Source organism: Podarcis muralis, chromosome 4, assembly GCF_964188315.1.
Source record: "Podarcis muralis chromosome 4, rPodMur119.hap1.1, whole genome shotgun sequence".
Taxonomy (NCBI): Eukaryota; Metazoa; Chordata; class Lepidosauria; order Squamata; family Lacertidae; genus Podarcis; species Podarcis muralis.
This window is the reverse complement of record NC_135658.1, coordinates 10,510,065-10,524,124: the sequence shown is the minus strand read 5'-3', so window position 1 is coordinate 10,524,124 and position 14,060 is coordinate 10,510,065. Positions and strand designations below refer to the sequence as shown.

At 49.1% G+C, this 14,060-nt stretch overlaps 2 protein-coding genes across 2 annotated transcripts in view; both read right to left on the bottom strand.

Annotated features, from left to right (window-relative positions):
• Nucleotides 1–14,060, bottom strand: part of CAPN5 (calpain 5) — an 85,833-nt gene that overhangs the window by 25,424 nt on the left and 46,349 nt on the right. The gene's annotated exons all lie outside the window — the stretch shown is intronic.
• Nucleotides 4,335–5,489, bottom strand: OMP (olfactory marker protein). The gene has a single exon (XM_077926916.1). The coding sequence runs from the start codon at nt 4,855–4,857 to the stop codon at nt 4,378–4,380; it is 480 nt and encodes a 159-aa protein (XP_077783042.1). The 5' UTR covers nt 4,858–5,489; the 3' UTR covers nt 4,335–4,377.

Below are 14,060 nucleotides of genomic sequence, written 5' to 3'. Positions count from 1 at the left end.
AACAAACAAACAAACAAACAAAAATGACCTTGGGTGCAGGTCCATGGCATAAAATTTGCATGTGTTAATTCAGGCTCCCTCAGCCTCAGCCCTCCAGATGTTTTGAGACTACAACTCCCATCGAAATGACTGGCAGAATCCGAGACCTGGGAGAAGAGCTAGTGGAAGAGGACTGGAAGAAATTTAAAGACTACTTGCAAAAGCATTGTAAATTGTATGAATGTTAGAATGATGCGGGATACAAAGATAATATGGTATTAGTGATATAGTTGAAAGGAGTATGTAAAAAATGGTTTATAGAACAAAGGTGAAGTCAGAATAATATTATGCCAAACTTAAATAAAATGAAAAAATGGGGAAAAATTGGAGGCATAATAGTTGAAATGTATAATATGAAATAAGATTTGAAAGAAGGTGAGGCATTGCTGAATAAGATTGTGTAAAAGGGAACACAGAAAAGGGAGATGCGAGGGAGTCTGGAAGGAGGATTAAGAGAACAATATCTAAGAAACTGGTTCTTTTTTTAATGTCTTTTTTATGTCTTTTCTCTTTTGCTTTGTATGATGGGTTTTTTATTGTGCTTTTCTGTTTTTTGGATTGATTGTGATGGTGTTTTTTCTCTCTTTTTATCCTGTTTTGTGAAGTTTGTTTTATTGTTTGAAACTTTAATAAATATCTTAAAAAAGAGAGAGAGAGAGACTACAACTCCCATCATCCCTGACCACTTGTCCTGCTTGGGGGGGGGGGCGGCGACATTGCACACGTGACATTTTTGACATCCTGCCATTGCATGCAAGAGCATCGTGCCTCCTTCCCTAAGCCAGGCAGAAGCTTCCCAGGTTTCGGGAAGGAGGTGACAGGTTTTAATACTTTCATACTCTAATTTGCCAGGAACATTTAGGGGCCTAGCTTATTTCTCCTAGTTAACTGGACGCACACCACTGTTAAGAATGATGTTGGCAAGCTGGAAAGTGTGCAAAGACCAAGATGATCAAGGGTCTGGAAACCAAGCCTGATGAGGAACGGTCAAAGGAGGTGGGTAGGTTTGGCCCAGATAAGAGGAATCATAGAATCATAGAACAGAATCATAGAGTTGGAATAGACCACAAGGGCCATCGAGTCCAACCCCCTGCCAAGCAGGAAACACCAACAGAGCACTCCTGACATATGGTTGTCAAGCCTCTGCTTAAAGACCTCCAAAGAAGGAGACTCCACCACACTCCTTGGCAGCAAATTCCACTGTCGAACAGCTCTTACTGTCAGGAAGTTCTTCCTAATGTTTAGGTGAAATCTTCTTTCTTGTAGTTTGGATCCATTGCTCCGTGTCCGCTTCTCTGGAGCAGCAGAAAACAACCTTTCTCCCTCCTCTATATGACATCCTTTTATATATTTGAACATGGCTATCATATCACCCCTTAACCTCCTCTTCTCCAGGCTAAACATGCCCAGCTCCCTTAGCCGTTCCTCATAAGGCATCGTTTCCAGGCCTTTGGCCATTTTGGTTGCCCTCCTCTGGACACGTTCCAGTTTGTCAGTGTCCTTCTTGAACTGTGGTGCCCAGAACTGGACACAGTACTCCAGGTGAGCTCTGACCAGAGCAGAATACAGTGGCACTATTACTTCCCTTGATCTAGATGCTATACTGCTATTGATGCAGCCCAGAATTGCATTGGCTTTTTTAGCTGCCGCGTCACACTGTTGGCTCATGTCAAGTTTGTGGTCAACCAAGACTCCTAGATCCTTTTCACATGTACTGCTCTCAAGCCAGGTGTCACCCATCTTGTATTTGTGCCTCAAAGGAGACTGAGAGGTGATATGATAGCCATCTTCAAATACCTGAAGGATGGAGCGAGCTTGTTTTCTGCTGCTCCGGATGGCAGGACTCGAACCCAGACCCGTGGATTCAAATTACAAGGAGATTCCGACTCAACATCAGGAAGAACCTTCTGGTGGTAAGAGCTGTTCCCACGCTATAATTCTATGACAAGGAAGCCTCCTGCCTTTATAATTATAATTTAAAAAAAGGGGGGGAGGCAGGAGATCTGGGGCCCTGTTCTCACGGGTCACCCCTAATAACTCCTCTGTTCCACTCTTTTTATTTACTTCCCTTCGACCCACTCTGCACAAAAAGGGGGCAACCACTTTGTCACAACCTAACAGGAACCAGAGCGGCAAGGATCTGCTTCCATTTGGCCTCGGGGAAGGATGCTCACGCGCAGCGAAGCCTTGCTGGGGAAAAAGCAATCCGCCACTGAGGCCTCGTGGGACCGTGAAAGATCTTTGCTTTTGATATTTTGAAAAAAACACATAAGAGTGGAATATACATGCTATTTTCTGTTTCTCCAGCTGGGAAGGGGCTTATATTCCAGTTTCTTCAATGGGATTATCAAAAGCTTTGAGCGACTGAACACCTGCGGCCAGGGCGGAAATGTCTCAAAGATTCAGAATCAAGCCAGACCCATCTAGCCCAGTAATGTCTGCGCTGACTGCAAAGGTGTTAGGGAGAAAGGCGGTCCCAGCTCTAGCTGAAGAAATTGAGGATTGAGCTACAGCCGTAAGGAAACAAACAAACAAACAAACAAATAAATACAGCCACAAGGGAACGGATGAATGAATAAATAAAAATCCAGATTCACTGGCAGAAGGATTCTCAGATGCATAGAAATATTGGTTTTTATAGCAGCAGGCTTTAATTTCTGCAGCCCGCCTAAAGAATAAATTTCCAATAAGTTCCAACAGCTCCAATCTGCAAATGGTTGGTTGGTTTTTTTTTTAAGTAAGTAGCTTTACATTTATAAGATTTTATACACCTTGTACAACTGGGGCAGGCTCTCTTGTTTCCAAAAGGCAGGGAATAATTTACTCTTAGGGGTACAGGAGAGGGGAAATGTGATGGGGGGGGGGACGACTTAATTCACCCCCAGCCACAGATCACCAGGAAGACAGGTCCTTCTCTCTGAGCCTCGGATCCCAATTTGCAAAGCAGTACCTACTTCATGCTAAACACTGTATGCGTGGGGTTTTTTTTTTGGGGGGGGTACATATCTGTAACATATAGACATAGAGACATCACCTTGCCAACAAAGGTCCGTTTAGTAAAAGCTATGGTTTTAGTGATGTATGGAAGTGAGAGCTGGACCATAAAGAAAGCTGATCGCCGAAGAATTGATGCTTTTGAATTCTGGTGCTGGAGAAGACTCTTGAGAGTCCCATGGACTGCAAGAAGATCAAACCTCTCCATTCTGAAGGAAATCAGCCCTGAGTGCTCACTGGAAGGACAGATCCTGAAGCTGAGGCTCCTAGACTTTGGCCACCTCATGAGAAGAGAAGACTCCCTGGAAAAGACCCTGATGTTGGGAAAGATGGAGGGCACAAGGAGAAGGGGATGACGGAGGACGAGATGGTTAGACAGTGTTCTCGAAGCTACAAACATGAGTTTGACCAAACTGCGGGAGGCAGTGGAAGACAGGAGTGCCTGGCGTGCTCTGGTCCAGGGGGTCACGAAGAGTCGGACACGATTAAACAACAACACCTACTTCATGCTAAACACTGTATGTGTGTGGGGTTTTTTAGGGGGGGCGGAGATATCTATAACACTCTATGTGATAAAAATGCTCTAATTGAGGGTTCCCGGGATGATGGTGGTGGGGGGGGGTGATGAAAAGAAATAAGTCAACAAGTCTTCATCACTGGACTCTTCCCCTTTTACCCCTTGGTTTAAGCTATATCTGCCCCCGTATTTCTCCCAGAACCCATGAGGACTACCAGCTTGCTTCAAAAGAGGCAAAAGGAAAATAAAAATCCGAACGGTCCCATGTATGAGGTCCTTGGCTCCATGATATACCCTTTGCTCTGGAGGGCAGTCAGAGCTGTGCAGATGTGCAGCTCTCCCGGTGTAAAGAACTGGGGCAAGATGGGAGTCGGCCACCCAGGGGTGCCCTTGCTTCATCCAGCCTTCTGAAATTGCCAGGGGGGTCTTTTTGCACCAGCATTGCGTGGATTTCTTGACTCGGCGGTCTGTCTGCGCCCGTGTGCACGTCCGTCCGTCCCGAAGCTTCAAAACAGAAAACGCACCTCATTTCCCGGCAGGAAACTTTGCCGCCTAAGCTGCGTCACGCGCCGCTTCTCTGAATCCTACGTTGAAAGCGCGTCGAAAAAGCGTGGCCTCCCAAGTTAGAGAAGCAAAGAAAGAAATAGAAGGAAATAAGCAGACTTCCCAAATTGAGGCAGGCACCTGTGGCGAGCAGGAAGAAATAAACTGCACCGTCTCCACGGTGCAATTTTGTTTTAGAAAATGAGAAAGCAGCCACAGAGTCGACAGCAGCGTGGAGAAAACAGGAGAAGTTAAGGAAGTTGGGAGGGCAAGAGAGGCCAAACTCAGACTTTGAACACGACTGAGCACTTGAGCTGGGCTGGTTCCAGGCCGTCTGTGTACGCCAGGAGGAAATACATGACTTTCCGGATCCTGGCCAGCTCCACCAGTCTCTCCCCAAACTCCAGAGCGTCGGCCTCGTTCCAATCGACCTCCTGGGCGCCCGCCTTCTTCCAGAAGACGGCCACAGGCTCCAGAAGCTGCCTGCGCATGAGGTTGGTGAGGTCCGGCGTCCAATGCTGGGAGGTACCAATGATGGTGACCTTGCCAGGCTTCTCCAGAAGCACGTTCCAGCGCAGGAAGCTGAGGCCGTGCTGGCGCGAGAAGTCCAGGCGGTAAACGAACTCGTTGGCTTGCAGCAGCTTCTCCCCGTCTTGCGGTTTCTCGTTCCTCTGCTGGAGGCTCTCGACGCGCAGACGCATGCACCGGGTCAGTTCGGCGTCCTGCACCAAGTGCAGCTCCAGCTCGGCCGCCTCCGAAGCCATCGAGACCCTTGGTTTGCCCTCTCCTCCCTTCCCCTCGGCCGTGTTCTGCAGCACTGCCTCTCTGTCTTTCTCCGAGCGTCCGAGACGTAGCAAGAAAAATATGACACTGTTTGCAAACTCTTCCTCTCTCTCTCTCTGGCCGGCCCTCCCCTGTCCCAGCGGTGCTAGGCAACCTGCTTCGGTGACGCGAAGCACCCTCGGGGGCTTTCCTCTGGGTGCCCTCGCCTCATTTGCAGGCGAGGGACGGATCCTGGCACTGTGCGATAAATCTATAGGGGATGCAGCCTCTGATGTCAGCTTCCCTGGCAACGCGCCTAGTGACCATTCCCAAACGAGGCACGTGGCATTCTCGGTCAGGTTTAAACGAGGTCTCCTATGCGCCTGCCTCTCGGGATGGGGCAGAGGCTGGGGGCATATGCTGGAAATTCAGGAGGGGGTAGCAGGTTTCCTCTCTCCTCACCCCGTATGGCATCAAAGCATGTAAAGAAGCCTAGGCTCGTGCTGGAAACAGCCCCATATTCTTTCCCCTGCGTCCCGTTCATCTGACACTTTCCCCAGCATTGATAATTTTAGACTGCAGGCTCCTCATGTCAAACCCTGACACGAAACCAGAATTGCAATAATAATAATAATAATAATAATACAGTCATACCTCGGGTTATGGACGCTTCGGATTGTGCAATTATGGGTTGCGCACCGCACTGAACCCGGACGTACCAGAACGGGTTACTTCTGGGTTTCGGCACTTGCGCAGAAGCGCTAAATCGCACTTTGCGCATGCGCAGAAGCGCCGAATCGCAACCCGCGCGTGCACAGACGTGGCGCTGCAGGTTGTGAACGTGCTTCCTGCACGGATCACATTTGCAACCCAAGCGTCCACTGTAACAACAACAACAACAACAACAACAACAACAACAACAACAATTCATTACTTATACCCCACCCATCTGGTCAGGCCTCCCCAGCCACTCTGGGTGGCTTCCAACAGGATATTAAAAACACAATAAAACATCAAACATTAAAAGCTTCCCTAAACAGGGCTGCCTTCAGATGTCTTCTAAAGTCAGAGAGTTGTTTATTTCCTTCCTGGGAAGGCATTCCACAGGGCGGGCGCCACCACTGAGAAGGCCCTCTGCCTGGTTCCCTGTAACCTCACTTCTCGCAGGGAGGGAACCGCCAGAAGGCCCTCGGCGCTGGACTTCAGTGTCCAGGCTGAACGATGGGGGTGGAGGCGCTCCTTTGGGGATACTGGGCCGAGGCCGTTTGTATTGTAGAATATTGCTGAGTTGTAGAGTTGGAAGGGATCGTAGGGTCATCTAGTCCAACCCCTTACAATGAAGGAATCTCAACTAGATCATATGTAGCAGGTAGACATCTAACCTCTGCTTAAAAGCCCCCCAAGGAAGCAGAGTCCACAACCTCCCACTATCAAACAGCTCTTGCTGTCAGAAAGTTGAAATAAATAAAATATTGTCCAGTAGCACCTTAGAGACCAACTAAGTTGGTTCTGGGTATAAGCTTTTGTGTGCATGCACACTTCTTTAGAAAGTTCTTCCTGGCGTTTCGTCGGAATCTCCTTTCTTGTAGCCTGAAGCCATTGGTTCGGGTCCAACCCTCTGGACCAGGAGAAAACAAGCTTATGATACGATAATCTTTATTGCCATTGTCCCATACAGAACAACAAAATTGAAAAATCTACACCAGACATTCAAAAACCAACAAGCCTGCTATCCCAACCTGGTTAGTCCCAAAAAAACTCTGATACTCCATTTTTAAATACAATATACTCCCCATAAAGACTCCTTATACTGCGTTTAAAACCAAAATCGTATTTGGCTAGAAACTGTTTCTCAGGCGGCTAGTCCTAGTCTTTATAACCCTGTACCTTCTTCCAGAAAGCAGAAGCTGAAAGAGATCATTTCTGGGGTGCGCACTATCCTGCGCTATCTCTATAGCTTTCTTGTGGCACCTGGAAGCATAGATTGGATCTAAGGTGGGAAGAGTGCACCCAGTTATTCTCTCCACAGTCTTTACAACCCTAGACAGCGTTGTTTTTCCCCTGACCGTGCAGCTCCCAAACCACACACGCAGACCACAGTGCAATAATAATAATAATAATAATAATAATAATTTATTATTTATACCCCGCCCATCTGGCTGGGCCTCCCCAGCCACTCTGGGCGGCTTCCATAAAAACCAAAAATACAATAAAATATCACATGTTAAAAACTTCCCTGAACAGGGCTGCCTTAAGATGTCTCTTGAATGTCAGGTAGTTATTTATCACTTTGACATCTGCTGGAAGGGCGTTCCACGGGGCGGGTGCCACTACTGAGAAGGCCCTCTGCCTGGTTCCCTGTAGCTTTGCTTCTCGCAATGAGGGAACCGCCAGAAGGCCCTCGGCGCTGGACCTCAGCGTCCGGGCAGAATGATGGGGGTGGAGACGCTCCTTCAGGTATACTGGACCGAGGCCGTTTAGGGCTTTAAAGGTCAGCACCAACACTTTGAATTGTGCTCGGAAACGTACTGGGAGCCAATGCAAGTCTTTCAAGACCGGTGTTATATGGTCTCGGCGGCCGCTCCCAGTCACCAGTCTAGCTGCCGCATTCTGGATTAGTTGTAGTTTCCGAGTCACCTTCAAAGGTAGCCCCACGTAGAGTGCATTGCAGTAGTCCAAGCGGGAGATAACCAGAGCATGTACCACTCTGGCGAGACAGTCCGCAGGCAGATAGGGTCTCAGCCTACGTACCAGATGGAGCTGGTAAACAGCTGCCCTGGACACGGATTTGACCTGTGCCTCCATGGACAGCTGTGAGTCCAAAATGACTCCCAGGCTGCGCACCTGGTCCTTCAGGGGCACAGTTACCCCATTCAGGACCAGGGAATCCTCCACACCTGCCCGCCTCCTGTCCCCCAAAAACAGTACTTCTGTCTTGTCAGGATTCAACCTCAATCTGTTAGCCGCCATCCATCCTCCAACCGCCTCCAGACACTCACACAGGACCTTCACCACCTTCACTGGTTCTGATTTAAAAGAGAGGTAGAGCTGGGTATCATCCGCATACTGATGAACACCCAGCCCAAACCTCCTGATGATCTCTCCCAGCGGCTGCATGTAAATGTTGAAAAGCATGGGGGAGAGGACAGAACCCTGAGGCACCCCACAAGTGAGAGCCCAGGGGTCTGAACACTCATCCCCCACCACCACTTTCTGAACACGGCCCAGGAGGAAGGAGCGGAACCACTGTATAACAGTGCCCCCAGCTCCCAGCCCCTCAAGACGGTCCAGAAGGATGCTATGGTCGATGGTATCAAACGCCGCTGAGAGATCCAGCAGAACTAGGAAACAGCTCTCACCTTTGTCCCTAGCCCGCCGGAGATCATCAACCAGTGCGACCAAGGCAGTTTCAGTCCCATGGTGAGGCCTGAATCCCGACTGGAAGGGATCCAAATGGTCCGCTTCTTCCAGGCGTGCCTGGAGTTGTTCGGCAACCGCTCGCTCAATCACCTTGCCCAGGAATGGAAGGAATGCCATCAACAGGTCCTCTGAGAGATTATTTTTCTGGACGATTCTCAGAAAATATAACCTCTGCTGTGCTCTCTTCATCAGGTCTTTGCTGTTTTCTCCCCAGGTTAGGTCATCTCTCAGCTCCATTCCCAGAAATCGAAACAGTGAGACCTCTTCCATGCACTTCCCCTCAATAATAAGTGGCTGAATATTCATGGTGTAGATCAAGGTGCTTGCTCAGCTGCCGCGCTTGCGACAGGACCAAGAGCAAAAGTTTGGGAACATCTAGCAACGTTGTTCCATTCTGAAGGAAATCAGCCCTGAGTGCTCACTGGGAGGACAGATCGTGAAGCTGAGGCTCCAATACTTTGGCCACCTCATGAGAAGAGAAGACTCCCTGGAAAAGACCCTGATGTTGGGAAAGATGGAGGGCACAAGGAGAAGGGGGCGACAGAGGACGAGATGGTTGGACAGTGTTCTCGAAGCTACCAGCATGAGTTTGACCAAACTGCGGGCGGCAGTGGAAGACAGGAGTGCCTGGCGTGCTCTGGTCCATGGGGCCACGAAGAGTTGGACACGACTAAACGACTAAACAACAACAGCAACGTTGTACTGCAGGACAGTCCTGTGAGGCTGGGGAAAAAACAACCCTCAAAGCGGAAACAGTCTCCATCATCATGTACTTCTCTGGAGGCCCAGATGATGGCTGTGAGATAAGGAAAGTTGCATTCCTGTGGGAGGCGTGATCGGCGCTGACTTCTAGCCCGGTTGGGATCCTGCTGTATTCCGGATCTTCCAGGCAGTGATCCCAAAACAGGGGTCGAAGACAGCGCTGGCTGAAAACTCTGGAGCGTAGCTGATCCCTTCGAGGCTTGGTCCCCATTGATCAGCAGTGCTTGGATCTTCCTTTGCAGGTTGGGAATGCCGGTCACCTGATGTCATGCTTATGTCAGGGGACTGACAGGTGGGCGCTCTGCTCACTTGTCAAAGCAGCCTGCCAGCCGTGCTGGACCTCAGGATCGGGTCAGCCAGACTGAAAAGGGCCCTTGCTCCTGGTGTAGTGGTTAGAGTGAGGGCAGGGGACTTTTGGCCCTCCAGAAGTTACTGGACTCCAAATTAGCATCAGCCACAGCCAGCATGGCCAATGGTTAGGTATACAGTGGTACCTCGGGTTACATACGCTTCAGGTTACATACGCTTCAGGTCACAGACTCTGCTAACCCAGAAACAGTGCTTCAGGTTAAGAACTTTGCTTCAGGATGAGAACAGAAATCACATGGCGGCAGAGGGAGGCCCCATTAGATAAAGTGGTGCTTCAGGTTAAGAACAGTTTCAGGTTAAGTACGGACCTCCGGAACGAATTAAGTACTTAACCCAAGGTACCACTGTAATGGGAACACCACATCTTTTATTGCCCTCTTGCTCGAGACCAGAGATGATGATGATGATGATAATAATAATAATAATAATAATAATAATAATAATAATAATAATAATTTGTTCCCTGCCCATCTGGCTGGGTTTCTCCAGCCACTCTGGGTGGCTTCCAACGGAATATTAAAATACAATAACGTATTAAACATTAAAAGCTTCCCTGAACATGGCTGCCTTCAGATGTCTTCTAAAAGGTTGGTAGTTATTTTTCTCTTTGAGATCTGGTGGGAGGGCGTTCCACAGGGTGGGCGCCACCACCTCAGTGTCCGGGCAGAACGATGGGGGTGGAGACGCTCCTTCAGAGCCAGAGATTGAACCTGGAACCTTCTGCATGCGAAGCAGGTGTCCTAACATCTCAGCTAAGGACCATGCCTAGGCCAGAGAGATGCTTTTGTTCCTCCCGTTACTCCGGGTTTTAATTAGAGCTGCTTTTAATTAGAAACCCTTTTTATTTTATTTTATTATATTTTATTTCTATTCCGCCATCTGACTGCATTGCCCCAGAGAATCTGGAGAGCTCCCAACCAAATATTAAAAACACAATAAAACATTAATAATGCCAAGGTTGCAGGTTTGATCCCTGTATAGGGCAGTTGCATATTCCTGCATCGCAGAGGGTTAGACTAAACCAGCTTCATGGTCCCTTCCAACTTTACAATTCTATGATTAACTATTAAGAACCAATCTCGCAAAGAAGTGACACCGCTTAAAGGACCGGTGCGAAGTAGGAGCCCCATTAAAGAAAAGCAAAGAAGTACCCAGCCTCTGCGCGATTGCTTTCCTCTTTCTCAGGCTTCCCCGTGGCTGATCTCTCATGCCCAAACTTGAAAGCCTCTTTCTCCCCTCCTTCGCTCGCAAGAGAAAGGAGGCTCTTTCGATTACCGTATTTTTCGCTCCATAAGACGCACCTAGTTTTTAGAGGAGGAAAGGGGGAAAGCCCGTTTTTGGAGGATCAGCTCAAAGTTGTGCAGCTTCTTTTGCAAAGGGAAAAAAATCCCGTTTTTATGGGGTTCAACTCACAGTTCTGCAGCTTCCATAGGAATGGAAAGGGAGACCTTTCTACAGTTTCCAGACAGATAATCTAATCAGCCAGTCACATGTCGCTGGGGAAACAAACAGCCTCCATCTGCAGAACATTAAAAAATGGAGGCCTGGGCAAGGGGCCGGGGCCAGAAAGGGAGCCAGCGATCAACAACACATTCGCTCCATAAGATGCACAGACATTTCCCCTTACTTTTTAGGAGGGAAAAAGTGCGTCTTATGGAGCGAAAAATACGGTACTCTGACGCTCCAGCAGATGACTTTGCCAGTCCTGAAAGTCTCCAAGTTGCACACACCTGCATGACCCCAGCTGAATTCCTGCACCAACCGTCTTGTAAAGTTGGGCACCGAAGCAGGCTGTCTGTCCGAAAATGCTAAGCCAGAGTGTGGCGTTTGCCTCCTAGGTGGGTCATAAGGAAAGGGTTAAAATGAGTGTGAAGTGACTGGCCAGTGGGGACCCAAGGGGAGGAGTTAGAGTTAGAGTTGGAGTTGTTGGAAAGTCAGTTGAGAGTTGGGAATTGGAGAAGGAAGAGGGAGGATAAGTCTGTGGGGTGGTCGAGTTGTGTTGTGAGAGAGTGAGAGGAACTGTTAGGTGGAGTCAGATAGTTACAGTGGTGCCCCGCAAGACGAATGCCTCGCAAGACGAAAAACTCGCTAGACGAAAGGGTTTTCCGTTTTTTGAGTCGTTCCGCAAGACGAATTTCCCTATGGGCTTGCTTCGCAAGACGAAACGTCTTGCGAGTTCTTGCGAGTTTGTTTCCTTTTTCTTAAAGCCGCTAAGCCGTTAATAGCTGCTAAGCCGCTAATAGCCGCTAAGCCGCTAATAGCCGTGCTTCGCAAGACAAAAAAACCGCAAGACGAAGAGACTCGCGGAACGGATTAATTTCGTCTTGCGAGGCACCACTGTAGTTGGGATAATCAGTTTGAAGTTGTTAGGAACGAATAGGTCAGTAAAGAAACTAAGATTAAGAAACTGACAAGAAGAATTAACTGAAACCTTAAACTTGTTCATGCTTATAAAAATAAACTTGATTATTTGTTAATGTTGACAACTGTCTGGACTCTGTGTGTCCCCGAGGGAAACGGGTTGGTGGCAGCGAAGAGGCAATCACAGTGGTGGCACAGGGATCAATAGACAGTCAAACGTCCGAGGACCCTGTGTGTGATCGCCACACAGAGCAAAAAGTTTCCAGCCTCAACCCCATCCAGCAAGTAATACAAAAAGGCTCCTGAGAGGCAAGCGATGCTCTCTGCTCCCACCGGGAGAGAGAAGGGATTGGAAAGTTAGCATCGAGCAAACAAACAAAACAAAACAAAAATTGGTTGCCGGGGGAGGGACGGCAATGTCTGAAATAATGAGGGCCTCATGGGTCCTCTTCTCCTCTTTGAATGGAGTCTCCTGGAACAGATTGGGAGGCAATTTGCGCAGCTGAACTCAATGCTCAGGAAGGAGGTCAAACAGGGGGAGAAGGCAGGCAGTGAATGGCAGCCGGCGCAGGAAGCGCATAATGTCACAAGTAAAAAGTAGAGACATCACCTTGCCAACAAAGGTCCGTATAGTAAAAGCTATGATTTTCCCAGTAGTGATGTATGGAAGTGAGAGCTGGACCATAAAGAAGGCTGATCACCAAAGAATTGATGCTTCTGAATTATGGTGCTGGAGGAGACAAGAGTCCCATGGACTGCAAGAAGATCAAACCTCTCCATTCTGAAGGAAATCAGCCCTGAGTGCTCACTGGAAGGACAGATCCGGAAGCTGAGGCTCCAAGACTTTGGCCACCTCATGAGAAGACTCCCTGGAAAAGACCCTGATGTTGGGAAAGATGGAGGGCACAAGGAGAAGGGGGTGACAGAGGACGAGATGGTTGGACAGTGTTCTCGAAGCTACCAGCATGAGTTTGACCAAACTGCAGGAGGCAGTGGAAGACAGGAGTGCCTGGCGTGCTCTGGTCCAGGGGGTCACGAAGAGTCATAGAATCATAGAGTTGGAAGAGACCACAAGGGCCATCGAGTCCAACCCCCTGCCAAGAGTCGGACACGACTAAACGACTAAACAACAACAACAACAACCCTGCTAAACGATAATAACTCTACCTTCCAGAGTCAAGCAGGCCTGCTCCAGAGATGGCCAATGTAGGAACATAGGAAGCTCCCTCATACAGAGTCAGAAGGTAAAGGGACGCGGGTGGCGATGTGGTCTAAACCACCGAGCCCCTTGGGCTTGCCGATTGGAAGGTCGGTGGTTCAAATCCCTGTGATGGAGTGAGCTCCCGATGCTCTGTCCCAGCTCCTGCCAACCTAGCAGTTCAAAAGCACACCAGCGCAAGTAGATAAACAGGTACCACTGCGGCGGGAAGGTAAACAGCGTTTCCGTGCGCTCTGGTTTCTGTCACGGTGTCCCGTTGCGCCAGAAGCGGTTTAGTCCTGCTGGGCACATGACCTGGAAAGCTGTCTGTGAACAAACACTGGCTCCCTCAGCCTGAAGCAAGATGAGCGCCACACTTCATAGTTGCCTTTGGCTGGACTTAATTGTCCAGAGGTCCTTTACCTTTTCTTTTTTAACAAAAACAGACCACTGGTAAGGTAAAGGTAAAGGGACCCCTGACCATTAGGTCCAGTCGCAGACGACTCTGGGGTTGCGGCGCTCATCTCGCTTTACTGGCCGAGGGAGCCGGCGTACAGCTTCCAGGTCATGTGGCCAGCATGACTAAGCCGCTTCTGGCAAACCAGAGCAGCGCACGGAAATGCCGTTTACCTTCCCGCCAGAGCGGTACCTATTTATCTACTTGCACTTTAACGTGCTTTTGAACTGCTAGGTTGGCAGGAGCAAGGACTGAGCAACGGGAGCTCACCCCGTCACGGGGATTCGAACCGCCGACCTTCTGATCAGCAAGTCCTAAGCTCTGGTTTAACCCACAGCACTACCTGCATCCCTAGACCACTGGTACATCTATCTCAATGGTGTCTGCACTGACTGGCAGCAATGGCTCTCCACGATTTCAGGGATAGAACAATTCTAGAAACTTTCCCTTCCCCCCAAGGAGGGCATCAGGTTGCCAAAGGATGATTACAACCAGTGGCTCTCAAACAAGCCACCATAATTTCATCCCCGGTGCCCCCAACCCATAATAAAAGCATTATTCGGAATAGCGTGACCCACTAAGGCATGGGTAGGCAAACTAAGGCCCGGGGGCCGGATCTGGCCCAATCGCCTTCTAAA